General features: G+C 52.7%; 4 protein-coding genes across 6 annotated transcripts; all 4 read left to right on the top strand.

Annotated features, from left to right (window-relative positions):
• The first annotated feature begins 99 nt into the window (after positions 1–99).
• On the top strand, positions 100–2,636 carry LOC131702892 (haloacid dehalogenase-like hydrolase domain-containing protein 3). The gene is made up of 2 exons (XM_059005275.1): positions 100–541; positions 1,035–2,636. Exon 2 carries the CDS (start codon positions 1,048–1,050, stop codon positions 1,750–1,752), a length of 705 nt encoding a protein of 234 aa, XP_058861258.1. The 5' UTR covers positions 100–541; positions 1,035–1,047; the 3' UTR covers positions 1,753–2,636.
• A 121-nt stretch (positions 2,637–2,757) lies between these two features.
• LOC117964675 (V-type proton ATPase subunit G 1-like) lies at positions 2,758–6,592 on the top strand. The gene is made up of 3 exons (XM_034908979.2): positions 2,758–2,971; positions 5,046–5,146; positions 6,015–6,592. Exons 1-3 carry the CDS (start codon positions 2,890–2,892, stop codon positions 6,186–6,188), a joined length of 357 nt encoding a protein of 118 aa, XP_034764870.1. The 5' UTR covers positions 2,758–2,889; the 3' UTR covers positions 6,189–6,592.
• Positions 6,593–7,035: 443 nt separating this feature from the next.
• LOC117964669 (transmembrane protein 268-like) lies at positions 7,036–11,363 on the top strand. Of its 3 annotated transcripts, none has more exons than XM_059005274.1 (8): positions 7,036–7,218; positions 8,755–8,850; positions 8,967–9,079; positions 9,451–9,558; positions 9,987–10,247; positions 10,491–10,571; positions 10,762–10,959; positions 11,051–11,363. In XM_059005274.1, the coding sequence occupies exons 2-8, from the start codon at positions 8,772–8,774 to the stop codon at positions 11,228–11,230; spliced, it is 1,020 nt and encodes a 339-aa protein (XP_058861257.1). In that variant the 5' UTR covers positions 7,036–7,218; positions 8,755–8,771; the 3' UTR covers positions 11,231–11,363. The 3 variants fall into 3 exon arrangements, with proteins under 3 accessions (XP_058861257.1, XP_034764849.2, XP_058861256.1); XM_034908958.2 differs by lacking the exon at positions 7,036–7,218 and adding an exon at positions 7,497–7,622; XM_059005273.1 differs by lacking the exon at positions 7,036–7,218 and adding an exon at positions 7,497–7,626.
• Positions 11,364–12,825: 1,462 nt separating this feature from the next.
• Positions 12,826–19,423, top strand: LOC117396689 (F-box/WD repeat-containing protein 5). Its single transcript, XM_059005663.1, has 10 exons — positions 12,826–13,162; positions 13,889–14,113; positions 14,494–14,651; positions 15,335–15,509; positions 15,614–15,762; positions 16,046–16,354; positions 16,556–16,733; positions 16,951–17,098; positions 17,837–18,049; positions 18,240–19,423. Exons 1-10 carry the CDS (start codon positions 13,111–13,113, stop codon positions 18,499–18,501), a joined length of 1,869 nt encoding a protein of 622 aa, XP_058861646.1. The 5' UTR covers positions 12,826–13,110; the 3' UTR covers positions 18,502–19,423.
• The last annotated feature ends 20 nt before the right edge of the window (positions 19,424–19,443 follow it).

The following is a 19,443-nucleotide window of genomic DNA, read 5'->3' as shown; positions in this document are numbered from 1 at the left end:
AAAGAAAAGTCAACACAGTGCAGTATTTCCAAGCAGCCTTTGTTCCACAGCACTGACTGATCCCACAGATGGTGACGTCATCAGCGGTGTGTGTGTGTGTGTGTGTGGAGAGAGAGAGATCTGTACATATACCAGGAGCCCCATGCGGAGCAGCAGATATCTTGCAGCTGTGTGCTCGGTTGTAGCTCAGTGCCTTGTTATGCTATGCTGGGTTTTAAAAGCGCGGAGTTTGTGTCACAGTGTAAAACTTCATGCTTGATCAAACGGACTCAGTCACGGGATTGTGGAGATGTCTGTAACGTCCAGCAGGGGGCGGCGGAGCGCCACACTCCAGGTGGAACCTTTCTGTGTTTGTTCGTGTTTCCGGAAGGACCTGCCTCGGACTGAAGAGCGGTCGCTTCATACGTTTGTATCCGACCCGTCTGTGAAGTGAAGTGGTTGTTAAATAATCCCTCAGCAAGAAACTGATGAACACGTGCAAACAGTTTTGTTTAGAATTGTATTGCATAATTTAGCGACAGTGTGTTAATAATATCAGAAGGTGAGTGCATCTGTTAAAACATGCCGGGTAAGCACCTCGACAAAAACGAGGTCAGGGTTAAAATACTACTGTCGATTTATTTGATTCAAAATGAACTCAAATCAGACTCGGCGTGTGTGGTTGCCTTATTTCGGTTATCATTGTTTGTTGCTGGTGTCTGAGGTTCTTTCCTCAAAATTAGGTTTGTAATTTTTTTTTTTTTTTAGACGACGGTATTGTTTTGTTTGAGTCAAGTTCCTTCCGGGGAAAGGCGCACGGGACGAGGGTGTGGCTTCAACTGAAGGACTGCTGTGATTGGATCACATCTCTCGTTTAAAGCCCCATAGGTGGACCACAGAAAATAAAGTCAATGCTGGCTCGGAGTTGGTTAGATTAAGTTTTTTTTAAAAGCACATCACAGCAGTCCCTCGGTTGAAACCACACCCTCCCTGAGGTCCTTTCTGCACGGGAGCCCGACTCAGCCGCATCTCCCTCCCTCCCTCTCCCCCTCCAGCGTCTGGGGAGCGATGCGGCTCCGCTGGCTCACCTGGGATGTGACGGACACGCTGATCCGGGTGCGGCGCTCGGTCGGGGAGCAGTACTGCAGCGAGGCGCGGAGCCTGGGGCTGCAGCTGGAACCCGAGTCCGTGGAGAGAGCCTTCAGACTGGCCTACCAGAGCCAGCACCGGCGCTTCCCCAACTACGGGCTGAGCCAGGGGCTGTCCTCCCGGGAGTGGTGGCAGGACGTGGTGCGGGAGACCTTCTCCCTGTGCGGGGTGCGGGGCGTGCCGGCGCTGCAGCCCCTGGCAGAGAGGCTGTACCGGGGCTTCAGCGGCTCAAACAACTGGGAGGTGTTCCCGGACGCGGAACGGGCGCTGGAGCAGTGCGGGCGGCTGGGGCTCCGCATGGGGGTCGTGTCCAACTTCGACCAGCGGCTGGAGCAGGTGCTGGAGAGCTGCAGCTTGAGGAGGCACTTCGACTTCGTGGTGACGTCTGAGAGCGCCGGCGCAGCCAAGCCGGACGGCAGGATCTTCCGGGAGGCGCTCAGGCTGAGCGGGCTGGCCGAGCCGGGCCTGGCCGCCCACGTCGGGGATGATTACTGGAACGACTACAGGGCCGCCCGCCAGCAGGGCATGCAGAGCTACCTGCTGCAGAGGAGAGGGGCGGAGTGGGGGGTGCCTCCCGAGCATAGGCTCTCCTCGCTGGAGGAGCTGCCCGCCCTCCTCTCATAGAGACCGGGGAGCGGGGTCGAGGCTCAGCCTGGAGGCAGAAAATACATTGGTGTAGCAGTTTACTGTTTGTGAGAGTTTGAAAATAAATAAAAGTTTCTGACACAATGCCTTTTCACTTCTGTTTAGTTTTTAAACGAGCCGAACTGAGTTCACTTGAAAACGAATTCTGGAGGAAGAGAGCTGAGCTCCTTTGGTATTCGCAGGCTGTTTCCTATTCTAAATAAAAACCGAGCTGGAAAAGGGGTGTCAGCTGTGGAACATCCTCATCCTCAGCTGTGAGTCACCTGATTATCATTCTCCCATGATCCCAGCAAACAAGAAACCAAACAGGCATAGCATGGGACCAGCGCAGAACAGTTCCACAAGCATAGCACGGGACCAGCACAGAACAGTTCTACAAGCACAAGCATAGCATGGGACCAGCACAGAACAGTTCCACAAGCATAGCATGGGACCAGCACAGAACAGTTCCACAAGCACAAGCATAGCATGGGACCAGCGCAGAACAGTTCCACAAGCACAAGCATAGCATGGGACCAGCGCAGAACAGTTCCACAAGCACAAGCATAGCATGGGACCAGCGCACAACAGTTCCACAAGCACAAGCATAGCGGGCACAGTGCTGGTTTTAATTAAGAAAGCGAGAATTACTGAATGAATGAATGAATGGAATTCGGGGGTCGAGGCAGTCTCTAGCACTGGGCTGAGCAGTCAGTCCAGTCCAGTCCAGTCCATCACCCTGGTCAGTCATACTGCACAGGGAAGCCGTGTACACTGGGCTAGTTCACATCACACAAACGTCCTGCAATCTGCTGCCTGTATTGCTAAACCACAGCGCTGCTTCTGTACGCTACAGGCGTGTTTATATTCACGCATCCTAACGTGCGCAGTTGTAACTCCCGTTACATCCAGCTGCACTGCAACAAAGTGAAACGCGGGGCTGCGGTTCAAACCAGACAGCCTGCGCTGCAAGCGAAGCCCCGCCCCCGCCCGAGTCACATGACCCGCCATCAGCTGACTGCAGTGACGGCCTGACAATCCGGGGGACTCCATTGAGAAGAGAGAAAGGCATCGCTCGCATCCTACGATCCGTCCTGACAGCCGGCTCCAGCATTTACACCACAGTCACCTCCAGACATGGCAAGCCAGTCTCAGGGAATCCAGCAGCTGCTTCAAGCCGAGAAGCGAGCGGCGGACAAAGTAGCCGAGGCCAGGAAACGTAAGTGCAGCCGGCCGTGCCCGTTCAATTCAAACCAGCTGGAGAAATGAGGCGGTTCCGTGGCTCGGAGACGCGGCGACCTGTCACTCAGGCCTGTCCTCGGCGTGTCCGTGGGTAATGTGCGTGCAGTGGGGTGCAGGGATTACCGTGTAAGCACGGGCTTCAGTGGGAATCCTCGACCTCTGCATACGGATTGTGATGTCATGCTATTATAATGGCGGAGCAGGCACAGGGCGCCTCTGTTGTAATTTGTGAATGAAGGGAAATGCTGACAGACGCAACGCTGTATTAAGTTAACTAGAAGGTCGACATTGATTACTGTATAGTGATACAGTCTCGCGTTTTTGAAATACGGTACCTACAATAATATTATGATCCGTGCTTCATTCACCCGTGCCTGCACCGTGTCTCTGTGTAAGTGATGCTTCATTCACCCGTGCCTGCACCGTGTCTCTGTAAGTGATGCTTCATTCACCCGTACCTGCACCGTGTCTCTGTGTAAGTGATGCTTCATTCACCCGTGCCTGCACCGTGTCTCTGTGTAAGTGATGCTTCATTCACCCGTGCCTACACCGTGTCTCTGTGTAAGTGATGCTTCATTCACCCGTGCCTGCACCGTGTCTCTGTGTAAGTGATGCTTCACTCACCCGTGCCTGCACCGTGTCTCTGTGTAAGTGATGCTTCACTCACCCGTGCCTGCACCGTGTCTCTAGTGATGCTTCATTCACCCGTGCCTGCACCGTGTCTCTGTGTAAGTGATGCTTCATTCACCCGTGCCTGCACCGTGTCTCTAGTGATGCTTCATTCACCCGTGCCTGCACCGTGTCTCTGTGTAAGTGATGCTTCATTCACCCGTGCCTGCACCGTGTCTCTGTGTAAGTGATGCTTCATTCACCCGTGCCTGCACCGTGTCTCTGTGTAAGTGATGCTTCATTCACCCGTGCCTGCACCGTGTCTCTGTGTAAGTGATGCTTCATTCACCCGTGCCTGCACCGTGTCTCTGTGTAAGTGATGCTTCACTCACCCGTGCCTGCACCGTGTCTCTGTGTAAGTGATGCTTCATTCACCCGTGCCTGCACCGTGTCTCTGTGTAAGTGATGCTTCACTCACCCGTGCCTGCACCGTGTCTCTGTGTAAGTGATGCTTCACTCACCCGTGCCTGCACCGTGTCTCTGTGTAAGTGATGCTTCACTCACCCGTGCCTGCACCGTGTCTCTGTGTAAGTGATGCTTCACTCACCCGTGCCTGCACCGTGTCTCTGTGTAAGTGATGCTTCACTCACCCGTGCCTGCACCGTGTCTCTGTGTAAGTGATGCTTCACTCACCCGTGCCTGCACCGTGTCTCTGTGTAAGTGATGCTTCACTCACCCGTGCCTGCACCGTGTCTCTGTGTAAGTGATGCTTCACTCACCCGTGCCTGCACCGTGTCTCTGTGTAAGTGATGCTTCACTCACCCGTGCCTGCACCGTGTCTCTGTGTAAGTGATGCTTCACTCACCCGTGCCTGCACCGTGTCTCTGTGTAAGTGATGCTTCATTCACCCGTGCCTGCACCGTGTCTCTGTGTAAGTGATGCTTCATTCACCCGTGCCTGCACCGTGTCTCTGTGTAAGTGATGCTTCATTCACCCGTGCCTGCACCGTGTCTCTGTGTAAGTGATGCTTCACTCACCCGTGCCTGCACCGTGTCTCAGGAATGGTAAGACTCCTCTGGTTGCATCGCAGTTTGAGCCGTTCCAGGTTTTACTGGGAGCCGGGGGCCGGTTTCACAGAGTGCTGCCGTTACTTCACAGACTGTCTTCCTATTGACCTGTTTCAGAAAACACTGTTTTAAGATGGAACGATCATTCAGTAGAAATCCACACAACACGTCCGTGTGATTAAAGGGCTGATGTGATGTTTTCTTCCCCTCCCTCCTCCCTCCTCCCTCCTGCTGACTCTGGTGAGGGCTGCCACTTTGTCACAGAGTCACGAGACTTGCCTGGCTCGCTGCAGCCACGTGACGCAATGAAATGGGATTGCTTAAAACGGACAAGCCTTCAGTTTCCTGTAACCCTTTCTTACTTCTTCACCGCAGGAAAGAACCGGCGCCTGAAGCAGGCAAAGGAGGAAGCACAGGCTGAGATCGAGCAGTACCGTCTGCAGAGGGAGAAGGAGTTCAAAACCAAAGAGCAAGCCGTACGTTTCATTCCTTTCCTATCGTGCCATTTGAACTGAACTGTGAGGGGCACTGAGGCGCAGCATGTCATGTGTGAGGGGCTCTGAGGCGCAGCGTGTCATGTGTGAGGGGCTCTGAGGCGCTGCGTGTCATGTGTGAGGGGCTCTGAGGCGCAGCGTGTCATGTGTGAGGGGCTCTGAGGCGCAGCGTGTCATGTGTGAGGGGCTCTGAGGTGCAGCGTGTCATGTGTGAGGGGCTCTGAGGCGCAGCGTGTCACGTGTGAGGGGCTCTGAGGCGCAGCGTGTCATGTGTGAGGGGCTCTGAGGCGCAGCGTGTCATGTGTGAGGGGCTCTGAGGCGCAGCGTGTCATGTGTGAGGGGCTCTGAGGCGCAGCGTGTCATGTGTGAGGGGCTCTGAGGCGCAGCGTGTCATGTGTGAGGGGCTCTGAGGCGCAGCGTGTCACGTGTGAGGGGCTCCGAGGCGCAGCGTGTCATGTGTGAGGGGCTCTGAGGCGCAGCGTGTCATGTGTGAGGGGCTCTGAGGCGCAGCGTGTCATGTGTGAGGGGCTCTGAGGCTAAAGACCAGTGCTGAAGCGCAGCATGTCATGTGTTCATGTAGCTCACCAATGAGAGTGCTGGACCGGGGTGTGGATAGTCCTATCCTGGCAGGCTCTGTGTTCCTTCTCCCATCACTTGAGACACGGGAGAGGGGATCTCACCTGAATTAAGGTGGAGGTGGGCCAGGGTTCCCAGAAACCAGCCAGAACCCTCCCGCATGAGCTGGCATTGATTTCACAGTGCAGTTTACACACGGGGGGTGTGTTCTGTGAGGATGTGCAGCTTTCTATATGTCTCCCTCTCTCCCCCTGTCCTGGTGTGTCGTGTGCAGGCTCTGGGCTCTCATGGGAACTCTGCTGTGGAGGTTGACAAGGAGACCGTGGACAAGATCAAGAGAATCCAGGCGAACTACCAGCAGAACCGAGAGGCCGTGCTGGGGACCCTGCTGAACCTGGTGTGTGAAATCAAACCCGAGATCCACGCCAACTACCGGGTCAGCGGATAAACCCGGCGAGGCCCGAGAGACCAGTCTGCACTGAGACGCGGATCCCAGCGCGGCGGCGCCAGGAATGCACAGGAGCTGGTCCAGGGGCTTGTGTTGTGTGTGGCTCTTCTTATTTCAGTAGTTAAGTGTCTGTGCTGTGGTGCGTGCGTGTGTGCGTGCGCGTGCGTGTCAGGGTGTTCCCACATGTAGGTATCATTAGAAAACCCTCAGCAGTGTGAGAGAGCTCTTATTGTTCTGTTTCCCTCCCCGATAGAAATGGATATTTAGACACCCCCCCCCCCGAATAGAGGGATGAAGAGAAAACAAACATTCTGACAGTAGAACTTTGTGTGTCAACATTCCATATCTGTGTTCTCCAGATTCTGTATCCCATTGCAAAAATAAATACTGTTAAAACAAAACAAGAGCGCTGTATCGACTTCTTCAGTCTGTTTTAAAGCTGGCTTTATTTTGCTGTTGGGTGAGGGTGAGGTGGGGAGGGAGCATTGCGTGTTGGGCTCTGCACATTTGAACGCTGTGTCTCGTGTGCAGAATAATGAAATCCTGTCTTGGGAGTGCTTCAGGCTTCCTGGAGGGGTGTTGTATTTCACACAGGGCTGTGTATTGTAGGTGGGATGGAATTGAAAGGCATTGACTCAATGATTCGCTTGTGAAGTGCTTGGAGACCCTGGGAGCAGGAGAGGCACAGCGTTGTGTTGAGTGTGTGTGTAGGGATGGGTGTGTGTGTGTGTGTGTGTGTGTGTGTAGGGATGGGTGTGTGTGTGTGCGTGTGTGTAGGGATGGGTATGTGTGTCTGCGTGTGCGTGCGTGTGCGTGCGTGTGTGTAGGGATGGGGGGGAGTGTGTGCGTGTGTGTGTTCATGCCAGTTCCATTGCACAGAGGGGGGATGCAAACGGCTCTTCATCTCCTGTCTGAGTATCACAGAGGACCCTTGATAAAGATTGAGAGAAGCACTGACTGTGTTGCAGTCTCTAATGCCAGTGCTTTGCAGCCTTTTCTGGGTTTCTTAATATCAGTGGAAATTCTGCAGGTAAGACAGACCCTGAAGACTGCTGGCCGTAGTTTAACATCAGGGCTGCAGAAAGACAAGCCCTTCTAGTTTATTACCCTTCAGTATTAGAGAAAGGGAGATGGGTAGTTTGGGTGCAGCTGTGAAAAGCTGCAGCGTGCAGCCGTGGTGTCGCGCTGCTGTTTGAGTACCTACAGTAGAACAGTACAGTGCTGAGTCTCACAGATGCCAGCTGTCTCCATGCTCGCGGGGGGGGGGGTATCGGGTTGGGGGTTGGGGGTTCACCTCTCTCCCTGGGACACTCTGCAGACCCCGTGCGCTCCGGCACTCCCGCAGTCTCTGAATTAGCATGATGTGAGAGAGAGGAGGTCGCTGGGTGTGCCGCAAAACACAATACAAGACGCAGCTCGTGCACGGACTCCTAAGTAAGTACGTGCTTTCATCTTATCTTAATTAAGATTGATATATATATATATATATATATATATATATATATATATATATATATATATATATATATATATATTAGGAATAATAATATAAATAATGCTGAAGAGTTGTTTTTATTTTTCAGAATTCGGGTAGGGGCTGATTTTATTTTTTTTTAAATAAATATCGCGGTTGAGTTAAGATTTGTAATAAGCTAAAGCGACCCTATAGGGTCATTGTGAGTATTGTTGAAGGCTGGTGGAAAGGTACCGTGACTAACTCTGTCATGTTATGTGGGATTTGTGCTGTTAATGAGGTCTCATTCAACACGCAACTTCGCAAAGTTATACCGTTTGGACGTTTATCTCCCCAACATAAAACAATCGCATTTAGTAAATCTTTACAATGAAGATTCGGTGTGAATATATTCTAAAACGAAGACAAAGATACTCGCCTCATTGTAATAATAATAATAATAATAATAATAATAAACGAGGGCAGAATAACGGGGTGCTGTCGTAGCTTTACCTGGTCTGAGGAGTTCGCTGTTGGTGAAATTCATGTCGCGTCGTTTGAGGTTGTGTTGACCCAGTATATGTCCCAAAACAAAATAAAACTCAATACAATTGCCAGAGTGACTAATTATTTTTTAATACCTTTTTTTTGAGTTTTTTTTTAAGTTTGTGTGAACTCTATGGGGTTTTTGAAAAGTTGCCCTCCTGCCAAACATCTCTGTCTTATAAAGCAGATGCATTGATCTGAAGCTGATCGTGGTCCAGCTGCGCACGCGGTGACCGAAGCGGATCCACAGGACTGCCGGAAGACTTTCTGTTACTAACTTGATGCTGGCGCTGCATTCCAGTGACGCGCACTGCACTGCACTGCACTGCACTGCACTGCTGCTGGGCTCTGGGGTCGCAGATAGCGGACCGCTGTTGCAGTGTGAGCGCTATTCAAACCAGAACGGAGAATCCGAGGCTTGTGCATGGATTTCAAAATAATCCAACAAACATGAACAAGACCGAGGAGCATTACCTATTTAGAATGTATTAAAAAAAAATACAAAAATATTATTATTATTATTATTATTATTATTTAATTTTCTATTTTTTTTTTTTTGATTCCCAGGTAGCTACTCCCCCTAAATGTCAAGCGACAGGAAGTTCTCTGTGTTGATGGAGGGGAGCCCCCTGGACCCCCCCTCTCCGTCCTGCTGCAAGTCAGGTGAGGGGTGAGGGGTGAGGGGTGAGGGGTGAGCCTGCTGCTCCAGATCATTAACACGAGCCCCCCTTGCTTCTCCTCTCCCTGACCGCTGGTGTCTGTGTGTCTGTCTGTTCCAGCGCTGAGCAATGGGCAGGTGCTGCAGGTGCTGACAGCTGACAACACTCTCTCCTCAGCGGGCGAGTTCGATATGCAGGGCTGCACGGAGCGACTGAGGACCCTGGGGATACAGGTAGAGAGGCTCTGACACTGTGTTAGACTGGATACAGGTAGAGAGGCTCTGACACTGTGTTAGACTGGATACAGGTAGGGATGCTCTGACACTGTGTTAGACTGGATACAGGTAGAGAGGCTCTGACACGGTGTTAGACTGGATACAGGTAGAGAGGCTCTGACACTGTGTTAGACTGGATACAGGTAGAGAGGCTCTGACACTGTGTTAGACTGGATACAGGTAGAGAGGCTCTGACACTGTGTTAGACTGGATACAGGTAGAGAGGCTCTGACACGGTGTTAGACTGGATACAGGTAGAAGGTACAGTACTGTGGGGTCTCTGTTGCTGTGCAGGGTGCTGCTGGGTTCAGTATCTTGTCTCCCCTCAGGTGTCCTGCACAGAGTACACTGAGGAGCTGCACCAGGCTGTCATGAACCCCGAGGTGCGCAGGTATCTGTTCTGCAGCTCGAGAGCCTTCTCCATGGCTATAGCAGTGGTGAGTCCCCTTCAGAGAGTCATTCATTCATCATTTGTTCAGTATTGCTTGATTGGTTCAAACGAAAGAGGCAGCGCCTGCAGTCAAGCAGATTCAAATAATAATAATAATAATAATAATAATAAGCCCTGACTTTTCAAACGTTTAACAAAGTAACTCTGGTGGGCAGCCGTTTCGACTCGTGCCTTCATCTGTGTTAGCAGCTGAATAGACGTCTGTGTTCTTGACTCGGTTTCCTGTAAGCTTTAGCTGAGCATCTATGACTGAGCTTTTGAAGTTACTGCTGAATGATCTGCAACATGATGAAGAGGTGCAGCAGCAGCTTGGTTTACTCTACCAGCTCCTGACTGTCCCAGTGCAGTGAGTGAGTCTGTCTGTGTCTGTCCAGGCTGTTCCAGTCATCCTCTCTCCCCCCTCTGTGTTTGCAGCTGTGCTACGTGACGCTGTGGGTGAACCTGTACACCTCCCTGCACCTGGTCTCCACGGCGACGCACTGGTCACTCAGTGTGCTGGTCAGTGTGTCCGCGGCGCTGCTCACTGCAGCGCTGGTGCTGCTGCTGGACAGGCACGGCGCTCGCATGAACACCAACACGGACGTGCGTCTGGCCGGAGTGAACGAGAGGCTGCTGAGACACAACCTGCTGCTGGGGATCACAGAGCTGCTGGAGCGGGGCCGGCCTCGCGTGCAGGTATCTTTACACACAGCAGCGCGGGAGGCTTCACTGCTGAAGACACGGAGAAGGGCTTCCAGTGCACGTGCTTCTCATTGAGTTTATTACCAGGGAGGCATTTCTTTGAGGGAGTTTGTGTCTCGCTGTCCTTATGGGTGCTTGTGTGCTGTTGCTAGAGTGGCCCTTGCAGCTTGCATGCCCCCCTCCCCTCCCCTCCCCCCCCCCCCCAGTATCGCTGTGGTGTCCTTGACAGCCTCTCAGCTCTGGTTTGTGTATTTCGACCTGGCGATGTGCAGACAGACCCTGACCAGCCGACTGGAGCGCTGGAAGAGCAGCAAGCAGGTGAGCCCGGGAGACTCTTTTTTAAATTTGGGTTTTTAAAGTCTTTGTAATGCTTGAACCCGCGCATCGCTTGGGTGGAGCCTGGTCTTTATGCTTCCAGGTGTTTTTTATTTGATCTAATCACATTCACATGAGTAACTGTATACACACTGAAACACTGAAACTCTCCTTCTGTCTGCTTGGCTCCTAGTCACAATTACGAGAGCGGCTGGACCAGCTCTGTGTCGTCATCGACAATCCACTCAGCCAATCGGAAGAGGGGAGGGCGGGGCCCCTGGTCGGGGAGGACGTCCCCCTGCTGTCCAGTCTCAGCACAGGGAGCGGGGCCGAGAGGAAGCGCCTGACCTCCAGCCAAGTGGTGAGACTCGTCCCAGACGGGACGCCCCAGGTACAAATCTCTCTCTCTCTCTCTCTCTCTCTCTCTCTCAGGACCTGGCAGGGCTGTGACTCCTCTCTCTCTCTCTCTCCTCCTCTCTCAGGACATGGCTGACCGGCTCCTGTTGATTCACTCCGGGACCTACGTCCGGCTGCTTGCCTGCGGATTGCTGCCCAGAGTGAGCTCCTCTCTGCACGGGGGCCCTCCCTGCGTGTGCCAGTTCATCGAGGCGGCTGTGCTGGGCTCGGACAGCCCCTGCTGCTGGAGCCATGCTTGGCAGTAGCACCCTGCTCGGGGACCCACACATTGAAAACAATATTCTACCAGAGCAAATGGATTGAATTATTCCACTGGCAGATGTCGTTTTTATTTCTTGTAAATGTGTATTTTATATTGTGAAGGTGTTTTGTTCCATTTCTCGGTCTTTGCAAAAATGAAAAATATAGATAAATACTTTGAAGAAAATTGCGTCCTGGGTTCAGTAAGTTATAAACAGCGTCACGTATATAAATGATTGAACGTTGCTGTGGGAGAGCACAAGCAGCTTGCATTGACGGGTATTTCAGAGTATGTGGTTCACACCCGCCACCAGCCTCCATTCATATTCACCCAGTATCCACACGATGACGTTTAATACAGAGCATGTTCTAGGCTACAGGGGAATGTACTTTGAAAGGGTTTGCAGGCGTATATAATACAAAACAAGTCATGCTGGGTATTCAGTCAATGCAATTGCTATAAATTGAACAGCTGTTCAGTGTGGAGTGAACATGTCTCTGCTGGGGGAGCTCTAGACTGGGCTGCTCTGTGATGCAGTGATTCAGTGTGGAGTGAACGTGTCTCTGCTGGGGGAGCTCTAGACTGGGCTGCTCTGTGATGCAGTGATTCAGTGTGCAGTGAACGTGTCTCTGCTGGGGGAGCTCTAGACTGGGCTGCTCTGTGATGCAGTGATTCAGTGTGCAGTGAACGTGTCTCTGCTGGGGGAGCTCTAGACTGGGCTGCTCTGTGATGCAGTGATTCAGTGTGGAGTGAACGTGTCTCTGCTGGGGGAGCTCTAGACTGGGCTGCTCTGTGATGCAGTGATTCAGTGTGGAGTGAACGTGTCTCTGCTGGGGGAGCTCTAGACTGGGCTGCTCTGTGATGCAGTGATTCAGTGTGCAGTGAAAGTGTCTCTGCTGGGGGAGCTCTAGACTGGGCTGCTCTGTGATGCAGTGATTCAGTGTGGAGTGAACATGTCTCTGCTGGGGGAGCTCTAGACTGGGCTGCTCTGTGATGCAGTGATTCAGTGTGCAGTGAACGTGTCTCTGCTGGGGGAGCTCTAGACTGGGCTGCTCTGTGATGCAGTGATTCAGTGTGCAGTGAACGTGTCTGTGCTGGGGGAGCTCTAGACTGGGCTGCTCTGTGATGCAGTGATTCAGTGTGCAGTGAACGTGTCTCTGCTGGGGGAGCTCTAGACTGGGCTGCTCTGTGATGCAGTGATTCAGTGTGGAGTGAAAGTGTCTCTGCTGGGGGAGCTCTATACTGGGCTGCTCTGTGATGCAGTGATTCAGTGTGCAGTGAACGTGTCTCTGCTGGGGGAGCTCTAGACTGGGCTGCTCTGTGATGCAGTGATTCAGTGTGCAGTGAAAGTGTCTCTGCTGGGGGAGCTCTAGACTGGGCTGCTCTGTGTTGCAGTGATTCTCTCGAGCAGATTCGGCTCCCTGAGGCAGGAGGTTATAAACCGGCCGTCATCAGCCACAGCACGGCAGAACAACGCCATCTAGCGGTGCCATCCAAAACTGCAGCTTCCCAGGACAGAGTCTGCAAGAGTGACAAGCTTCTGCAGCAAGGGGCGGGGCTACCCTCAGGAGCGTCAGTTCTGATTGGCCGAGGAAGGTTCCACGCTCCCGTCTACCAGAAGGAGGAGGAATCCCATTGGCCGGAACCCGCTCAGCTTCACTTAATACAACAACATCAGAAAAACAAAACAAAGATCTTTGAGATTAGCGACCGGGCTGAGTTTAAACTGGAAGTGGACAGAGCAATCAAAATAAGAAGATTAGACGCAGGACTGTAATCCGCAGCGCCCCGTGTTTTCATCCCTCTCGTTAGGAGTGTGCACGCAATCGATTAGCTCCGTCTGCATGTCACGCAGCGCGGTCAGGTCGACCGGTAGGTCTTGTGATGGTAACAACAACAACACAACAGACAGGAAAGACAGAGAGACGAACTGAAGGTGGGAATTAAAAATATATATATGATATTATAACATCAGCCATCATACAGCGAGCTGGCAGCTGTCAGCGTTTCTGTCCGAGGATTAATAGTCAAGCCTGTTAAACCGGCCTGTCCGGGCTCGTTTAGTCTGTTTCGAATATGGAATAAAATGCGATTCACGACTAGCTAACTCTTAGTTAAGTTTCATGCATGAAATATTGCAGCTAGCTGGAGAAATGCATCTAGTCTTCAATTAATTAAAAAAGAAAGTTGTCATTGATTAATTCGATGGGGTGAACGGCTCAACACGCAAGCCGAGATGAAGACCCTGTATTTCTGCACTGGTTTTTAGTAACGCCCCCTGCAGTTTGTATGGTGTTTGCAGTTACTTGAACAGAGTGTCTTAACACAATTACGAGAAGGCACAGGCTGTGGAGGGCTCTGTTCAGATAATTTTAGTGTTTGTTTTCAGAGTCTGTTTTCATGAGTAAAGTCTAGTTTGATATTCCTGAAACTGTTCTGGACTTCTGGACAGTAAAGAACAATTTCAGGAATATCAAACTTGTATTTTATTCATGAAAACAGACTTTGTAAATAGAGACCTGATTTCATATCATCATCTCCATCTTGATTTTAAAGTGCTTGTGTGTGTGTGTGTCTCTGTCTCTGTGTCTGTGCATCCCTGTGTCTCTGTCTCTGTGCGTCTTTGTCCCTCTGCGTCTCCGTCTCCCTGTGTGTTTTGCAGGCTGCTTGCTGGGTCACAATGAGACGATGGCAGAAGGTCCCCTCCTCTGCCTGGCTCTCCCTGACAGCCTCGTCTTGCAGATCTTCGAGAGCCTGGAGTTCCAGGACGTGCTGTCCGCCGGGCTGGTCTGCCGCCAGTGGCTGGCCGTGTCCCGGGACGAGTTCCTGTGGCGGGAGCTCTTCTACCGGTATTACGGCATCCCCCGCGCGGTGCCGCGGCACCCGGGTAAGAGCCTCCCTGATCCTCTCTCTGCTGTCCAGCACGGGTCCCAAAGCCATGCCTAGCTCTGTGCTGCAGTGTCGCCTCATCAGAGCGTGGCTCGCGTATCTGGAATATTAAATGGCAAAGAGAAGGAAGAAATAGATCAGATGAGAAATGGGTAAAATGAGATGATTAGCATGAAAGGTGTCTGAGGTTTCCACTAGCAACTCTCTTCAATAAAATCCAATGAAAGCGTTTGCTATCAACACTTTAAAAATCAAAGCAAATGCCTTCGTTGCCTGTCCAGTATGCACCAAAGGGTTCACTTTGCACCGGGGGCTGGGGATTCCCAGTGCAGTGTGTGCCCCTCCCTGCCTGACCCTGCCTCCCCTCTCCCCCTGCAGCCGCAGTGTCCTGGCTGGGGGAGTTCCAGCGGCTCTTCGACTGCATCCCCTGTGTGGAGGTGTGCGCTCTGAAGGAGCATCACGACCAGGTCCTGCACCTCAGCTTCTCGCACTCCGGATGCCTCTTCGCCTCCTGCTCCAAGGACTGCACCGTCAAGGCAGGCGCTCGCTCTCTCTCTCTCTCTCTCTGCTCCCGCTGCAAAGTCAGCCCTTCCACTCCTGCTCTTTGTTTCAGCCCTGCTCTCAATCTGTTTAACTCCACCCAGACCCTACAGCAGTTCATGATTTCATGTCCCCTCTGCAGTGGGACTCTCTATCTGTGAGGTATGCTGTGGGGCTTGGGAGGGGACTGGTGCTGCTTCTCCAGGGATGAGAAAGCTGGGGCGCTCATTCAAACACACATGAAATCTGCAGCAGTCTGATTGACTGGGCCCCCAGTGTGCACACCAGCTCTGTTATTCACAGCTCAGTTGTTCACAGCTCTGTTATTCACAGCTCAGTTGTTCACAGCTCAGTTATTCACAGCTCAGTTGTTCACAGCTCAGTTGTTCACAGCTCAGTTATTCACAGCTCAGTTGTTCACAGCTCAGTTGTTCACAGCTCAGTTGTTCACAGCTCAGTTGTTCACAGCTCAGTTGTTCACAGCTCAGTTGTTCACAGCTCAGTTATTCACAGCTCAGTTATTCACAGCTCTGTTATTCACAGCTCAGTTGTTCACAGCTCAGTTGTTCACAGCTCAGTTGTTCACAGCTCTGTTATTCACAGCTCAGTTATTCACAGCTCTGTTATTCACAGCTCAGTTATTCACAGCTCTGTTATTCAGTCGTGTGGTTTTTCTCAGATCTGGAACAATGACCTGGACATCTCCCTGCTGCACAGCTCCAACATGCGCGAGTTTAACTGGGGCTACACCCAGTTCTCCCAGTTCAACGCAGACGACACCCTGCTGCTGGTGTCGGGCGTCTACATCGGACGGCACCACTCCTCCTCGGGGGAGATCGCAGTCATCAGCCTCGGTATTCATTCACTCAGACAGTCTTTCATTCGTTCCTAGATTTCTTTATTCATAATTTAAAAAACATCATGATAATAACACTCCCAGCGTCGCTCTCGTCCCCAGATGACTTCACGCTCCTGTCGCGCGTCCGGAACAAGCCCTACGACGTGTTTGGCTGCTGGCTGAACGAGTCGCACCTGATCTCAGGTAACCTGCACTGGATGGGTAACGTCACCTCCTGCTCCGTGCTGTGGCTGAACAAGGCCTTCCAGGTGAGGGGGAGAGAGGGGAGGAAAACCAGCCTGCGTTAACCGCTGGAGCCGAGCAGAGACTTGCATGTAATCCCATTTCTGTTTATTACTAGGGGCTAAGCCGTGTGTTTGTAAGCTTTTCAATATTGGAGTCAGTAAATGGAAACTTACTAACATAGCAATTGGTATTCTGTGCGCCCTCCACCCGTTTACAGAGACCAAGTTAGTACCCTTCCAGGAATCTCTTGCTATCGGACCTGCACATCAATCCCTCCCCCCCTCTCGCTCTCTCCCTCTCTCCCAGGATGTGGAGTCGGAGAACATGAACGTGGTGAAACGTCTCTTTAAGATCCAGAACCGGAACGCCAGCACGATCCGCACGGTGATGGTGGCGGACTGCCGGCGCCACGACTCCCCCGAGCTGCTGCTGGACTACGAGGAGCAGGCGGCCGCGAGCGGGGGGCAGCGCGGGGCGCGCCGAGGCCCCCGGGTGTTCGACCTGGGCAGTGACAGCGAGGAGGAGGAGGAGGAGAGGGGGGGAGCGGCAGCGGGGGGGGGCCACCCCGACCCCACCCCAGGCCTGGAGCAGCAGCTGCGAGACAACATCCTCCAGGTAACTCCCCGAGCAGCCACCAGGGGGTGGTGATGCGCTCAGTGCAAAGTTTGCTCCAAATTTTGCAGAATTTGAATGTTTCACAGCTTGGGTTCTGAGTCATTGCCAGTTTTTTTTTTTTAAGCTCAGTGAATCTGCCTTCGTGTTGCAGAGTGGTCAGTAAAGGTCTAGCTGGATTAACCCCTCCCTCTCCCCCTCCAGGGCTGTCGCAGGCCGGACATCAGCGACAAGCAGCTGGAGGCCAAAGTGTCCGCATTCCTGGGCAAGACCCGCACGCGGCACGCTGACCCCTCCCTGCTGAGCGACCCCGTGGGGCCGGGGGACAAGAAGTACCTCATCTTCACCACGGGCAGCCTCACCTACTCCCCGCACCAGATAGGTGAGAGAGCCGGGAGCGTGACGTGAAGGGTTAACATTGACCTGGCATGCAACAGCAGCGCCGCTCCGGGCTTTGTGTCCAAATGACAAGAGCTGAGATACACAGGCTGTCTCTCCTCTCAGTGAATGTGATGGGAGCTGTGATGCACAGGCTGTCTCTCCTCTCAGTGAATGTGATGGGAGCTGTGATGCACAGGCTGTCTCTCCTCCTCTCTCAGGTATCATGCAGATTCTCCCCGAGCAGATGACGACCACGGGGCCGGTGCTGGGGAAGGAGCGAAGGTCAGAGGAGTTCTTCGATTCGCTGGATCACGTGTTTGACATCCACGGGCACATCATCGGCATGGGGCTGTCACCTGACCACAGGTGAGTTCAGAAAGCTGGGAGATCTCTCACTCTGTCCCTCTCCTCCTCTCTCAGGTATCTCTCTGTGAATATCCGTGCCTGGCCCGCGGGCTGGGAGATCTCTCACTCTGTCCCTCTCCTCCTCTCTCAGGTATCTCTCTGTGAATAGCCGTGCCTGGCCCGCGGGCTGGGAGATCTCTCACTCTGTCCCTCTCCTCCTCTCTCAGGTATCTCTCTGTGAATATCCGTGCCTGGCCCGCGGGCTGGGAGATCTCTCACTCTGTCCCTCTCCTCCTCTCTCAGGTATTTCTCTGTGAATATCCGTGCCTGGCCCGCGGGCTGGGAGATCTCTCACTCTGTCCCTCTCCTCCTCTCTCAGGTATCTCTCTGTGAATATCCGTGCCTGGCCCGCGGGCTGGGAGATCTCTCACTCTGTCCCTCTCCTCCTCTCTCAGGTATCTCTCTGTGAATATCCGTGCCTGGCCCGCGGGCTGGGAGATCTCTCACTCTGTCCCTCTCCTCCTCTCTCAGGTATCTCTCTGTGAATATCCGTGCCTGGCCCGCGGGCTGGGAGATCTCTCACTCTGTCCCTCTCCTCCTCTCTCAGGTATCTCTCTGTGAATATCCGTGCCTGGCCCGCGGGCTGGGAGATCTCTCACTCTGTCCCTCTCCTCCTCTCTCAGGTATCTGTATGTGAATAGCCGTGCCTGGCCCGCGGGCTGGGAGATCTCTCACTCTGTCCCTCTCCTCCTCTCTCAGGTATCTGTATGTGAATAGCCGTGCCTGGCCCGCGGGCTGCGTGATCTCTGACCCCATGGCCCCGCCCCCGATCGCGGAGGAGATCGATCTGCACGTGTTCGATCTGAAGACACTGCGCGAGGAGAGGCGGAGCCTGCGGTCCCACCGCGCCTTCACACCCAATGATGAGTGCTTCTTCATCTTCCTGGACGTGAGCCGGGACTTCGTGGCCAGGTACCGGGGAGAGAGGGGGGAGGGAGAGAGGGAGAAAGAGAGAGATGAACTCGGAGGAGAATATAGGACTTGTACAGTTAATTGAACTAGCGAATGGTGAAGTATTTAACAATACAAGCTGCTAATACAGTACTGTATCTGCAAGCTCCTGGCACACTGTATAACTGCCCCTGTCTTTGTCTCCCCCTAGTGGCGCAGAGGACAAGCACGGCTACATCTGGGACCGGCACTACAACATCTGCCTGGCCAAGCTGCAGCACGACGACGTGGTCAACTCCGTGGCCTTCAGCCCCGTGGACCAGGAGCTGCTGCTGACCGCCAGCGATGACGCCACCATCAAGGTGTGGCGCTCCCCCCGCACCCTGCGGGTCAGCCAGGCCAGCCGCCCGCGTCCCCGGAGACTGCTCTTCAACTGGCTGAGGAACACCAAGCAGAGCCAGAGCCAGAGCTAGAGCCCCTCCTCACTGCAGTGTGTTCCTTACAGACTCCTATTGCATAGCCCTGCCACCCATTCCAGGTTTTACTGCAAGCTTCATCAGCCACAGCGTATCCGTAGCTCGGGTGTGTCTTATTATTAAACTCCTTGTGAAACCAGGAACGGATCACACTGCTATGAAACTGGAGTCTTCATTTCCATCCCAGTCACTCCCGGAAATGAAGTGAGGGAAGGAGCCTATCAAACTGCAGTGCGATGTATCCAGCGTGAAGCCGCGCCTGAGAGTTTTCTGCCCGCACTGCGCTTGTGAGTTCAGTGCTGTGGCTGTGAGCCGGCCAGACGCTGCCAGGGAAGCCTTCCCACTTTGATTTGTGTTTCACGCGTGCAGAGAGTTTCCCAGCCTCAGCGCTCGGATCATTCTAACCACGCTGGACTTCTGAAAGACACTGAATCGTTTTGTCCCCTTTGCAGATGGGATCTCTTCCGCCTTCCTCACAGACACACAGCCTCTTTCTGAGCCACACCGCTCGCTGCAGAACTACAGGAAGAACACAGATCGATTTCTTGATAATATTAATAAGAAGTGAACGTGCTGTGTACCCAGCGAGCCCTCCTCTCCCCGGCGCTTCATTTCCTTTAGATCCGCTGTCCTTGCGAATGTGTTTTTATTTGAGGTTTTAGACTTTAGCTTTGTCAGGAGCATTCGGGAGACGAGGACTCTGCGTCATTAACCCTTTCCTTCTCATTAAAAAAAAAAAACACCACGCTGCAAGCACTGATCTGAGAGTTTACTGTAAGAAAATATATCTCAACTGTTTTGTCAGGCAGGACGGCTTTATTAAAATAAGAACAAAATAAAATGTTCCTGTATTTATAAAAAGCAAATAAAAACCAAAAATGTAAAAAAAAATTAATAAATAAAATCACCAAACCTTCCATTTTACATCCTTTTTCAATT

Source organism: Acipenser ruthenus, chromosome 31 (genome assembly GCF_902713425.1).
Source record: "Acipenser ruthenus chromosome 31, fAciRut3.2 maternal haplotype, whole genome shotgun sequence".
Taxonomy (NCBI): domain Eukaryota; kingdom Metazoa; phylum Chordata; class Actinopteri; order Acipenseriformes; family Acipenseridae; genus Acipenser; species Acipenser ruthenus.
This window is presented reverse-complemented; position numbering and strand designations above follow the sequence as displayed.

Excerpts from the sequence above, each read along its gene's own strand:
- LOC131702892 (XM_059005275.1), top strand. The coding sequence starts at position 1,048 with ATGCGGCTCCGCTGGCTCACCTGGGATGTGACGGACACGCTGATCCGG.
- LOC117396689 (XM_059005663.1), top strand. The coding sequence starts at position 13,111 with ATGGTAACAACAACAACACAACAGACAGGAAAGACAGAGAGACGAACT. Across the intron at positions 14,114-14,493 it reads CGCGGTGCCGCGGCACCCGG|CCGCAGTGTCCTGGCTGGGG; the intron begins GTAAGAGCCTCC and ends CTCCCCCTGCAG. Across the intron at positions 16,355-16,555 it reads TGCGAGACAACATCCTCCAG|GGCTGTCGCAGGCCGGACAT; the intron begins GTAACTCCCCGA and ends CTCCCCCTCCAG.
- LOC117964669 (XM_059005274.1), top strand. The coding sequence starts at position 8,772 with ATGTCAAGCGACAGGAAGTTCTCTGTGTTGATGGAGGGGAGCCCCCTG. Across the intron at positions 9,559-9,986 it reads TCTCCATGGCTATAGCAGTG|CTGTGCTACGTGACGCTGTG; the intron begins GTGAGTCCCCTT and ends CTGTGTTTGCAG. Across the intron at positions 10,960-11,050 it reads TCCCAGACGGGACGCCCCAG|GACATGGCTGACCGGCTCCT; the intron begins GTACAAATCTCT and ends CTCCTCTCTCAG.
- LOC117964675 (XM_034908979.2), top strand. The coding sequence starts at position 2,890 with ATGGCAAGCCAGTCTCAGGGAATCCAGCAGCTGCTTCAAGCCGAGAAG. Across the intron at positions 2,972-5,045 it reads AGTAGCCGAGGCCAGGAAAC|GAAAGAACCGGCGCCTGAAG; the intron begins GTAAGTGCAGCC and ends TCTTCACCGCAG. Across the intron at positions 5,147-6,014 it reads TCAAAACCAAAGAGCAAGCC|GCTCTGGGCTCTCATGGGAA; the intron begins GTACGTTTCATT and ends TGTCGTGTGCAG.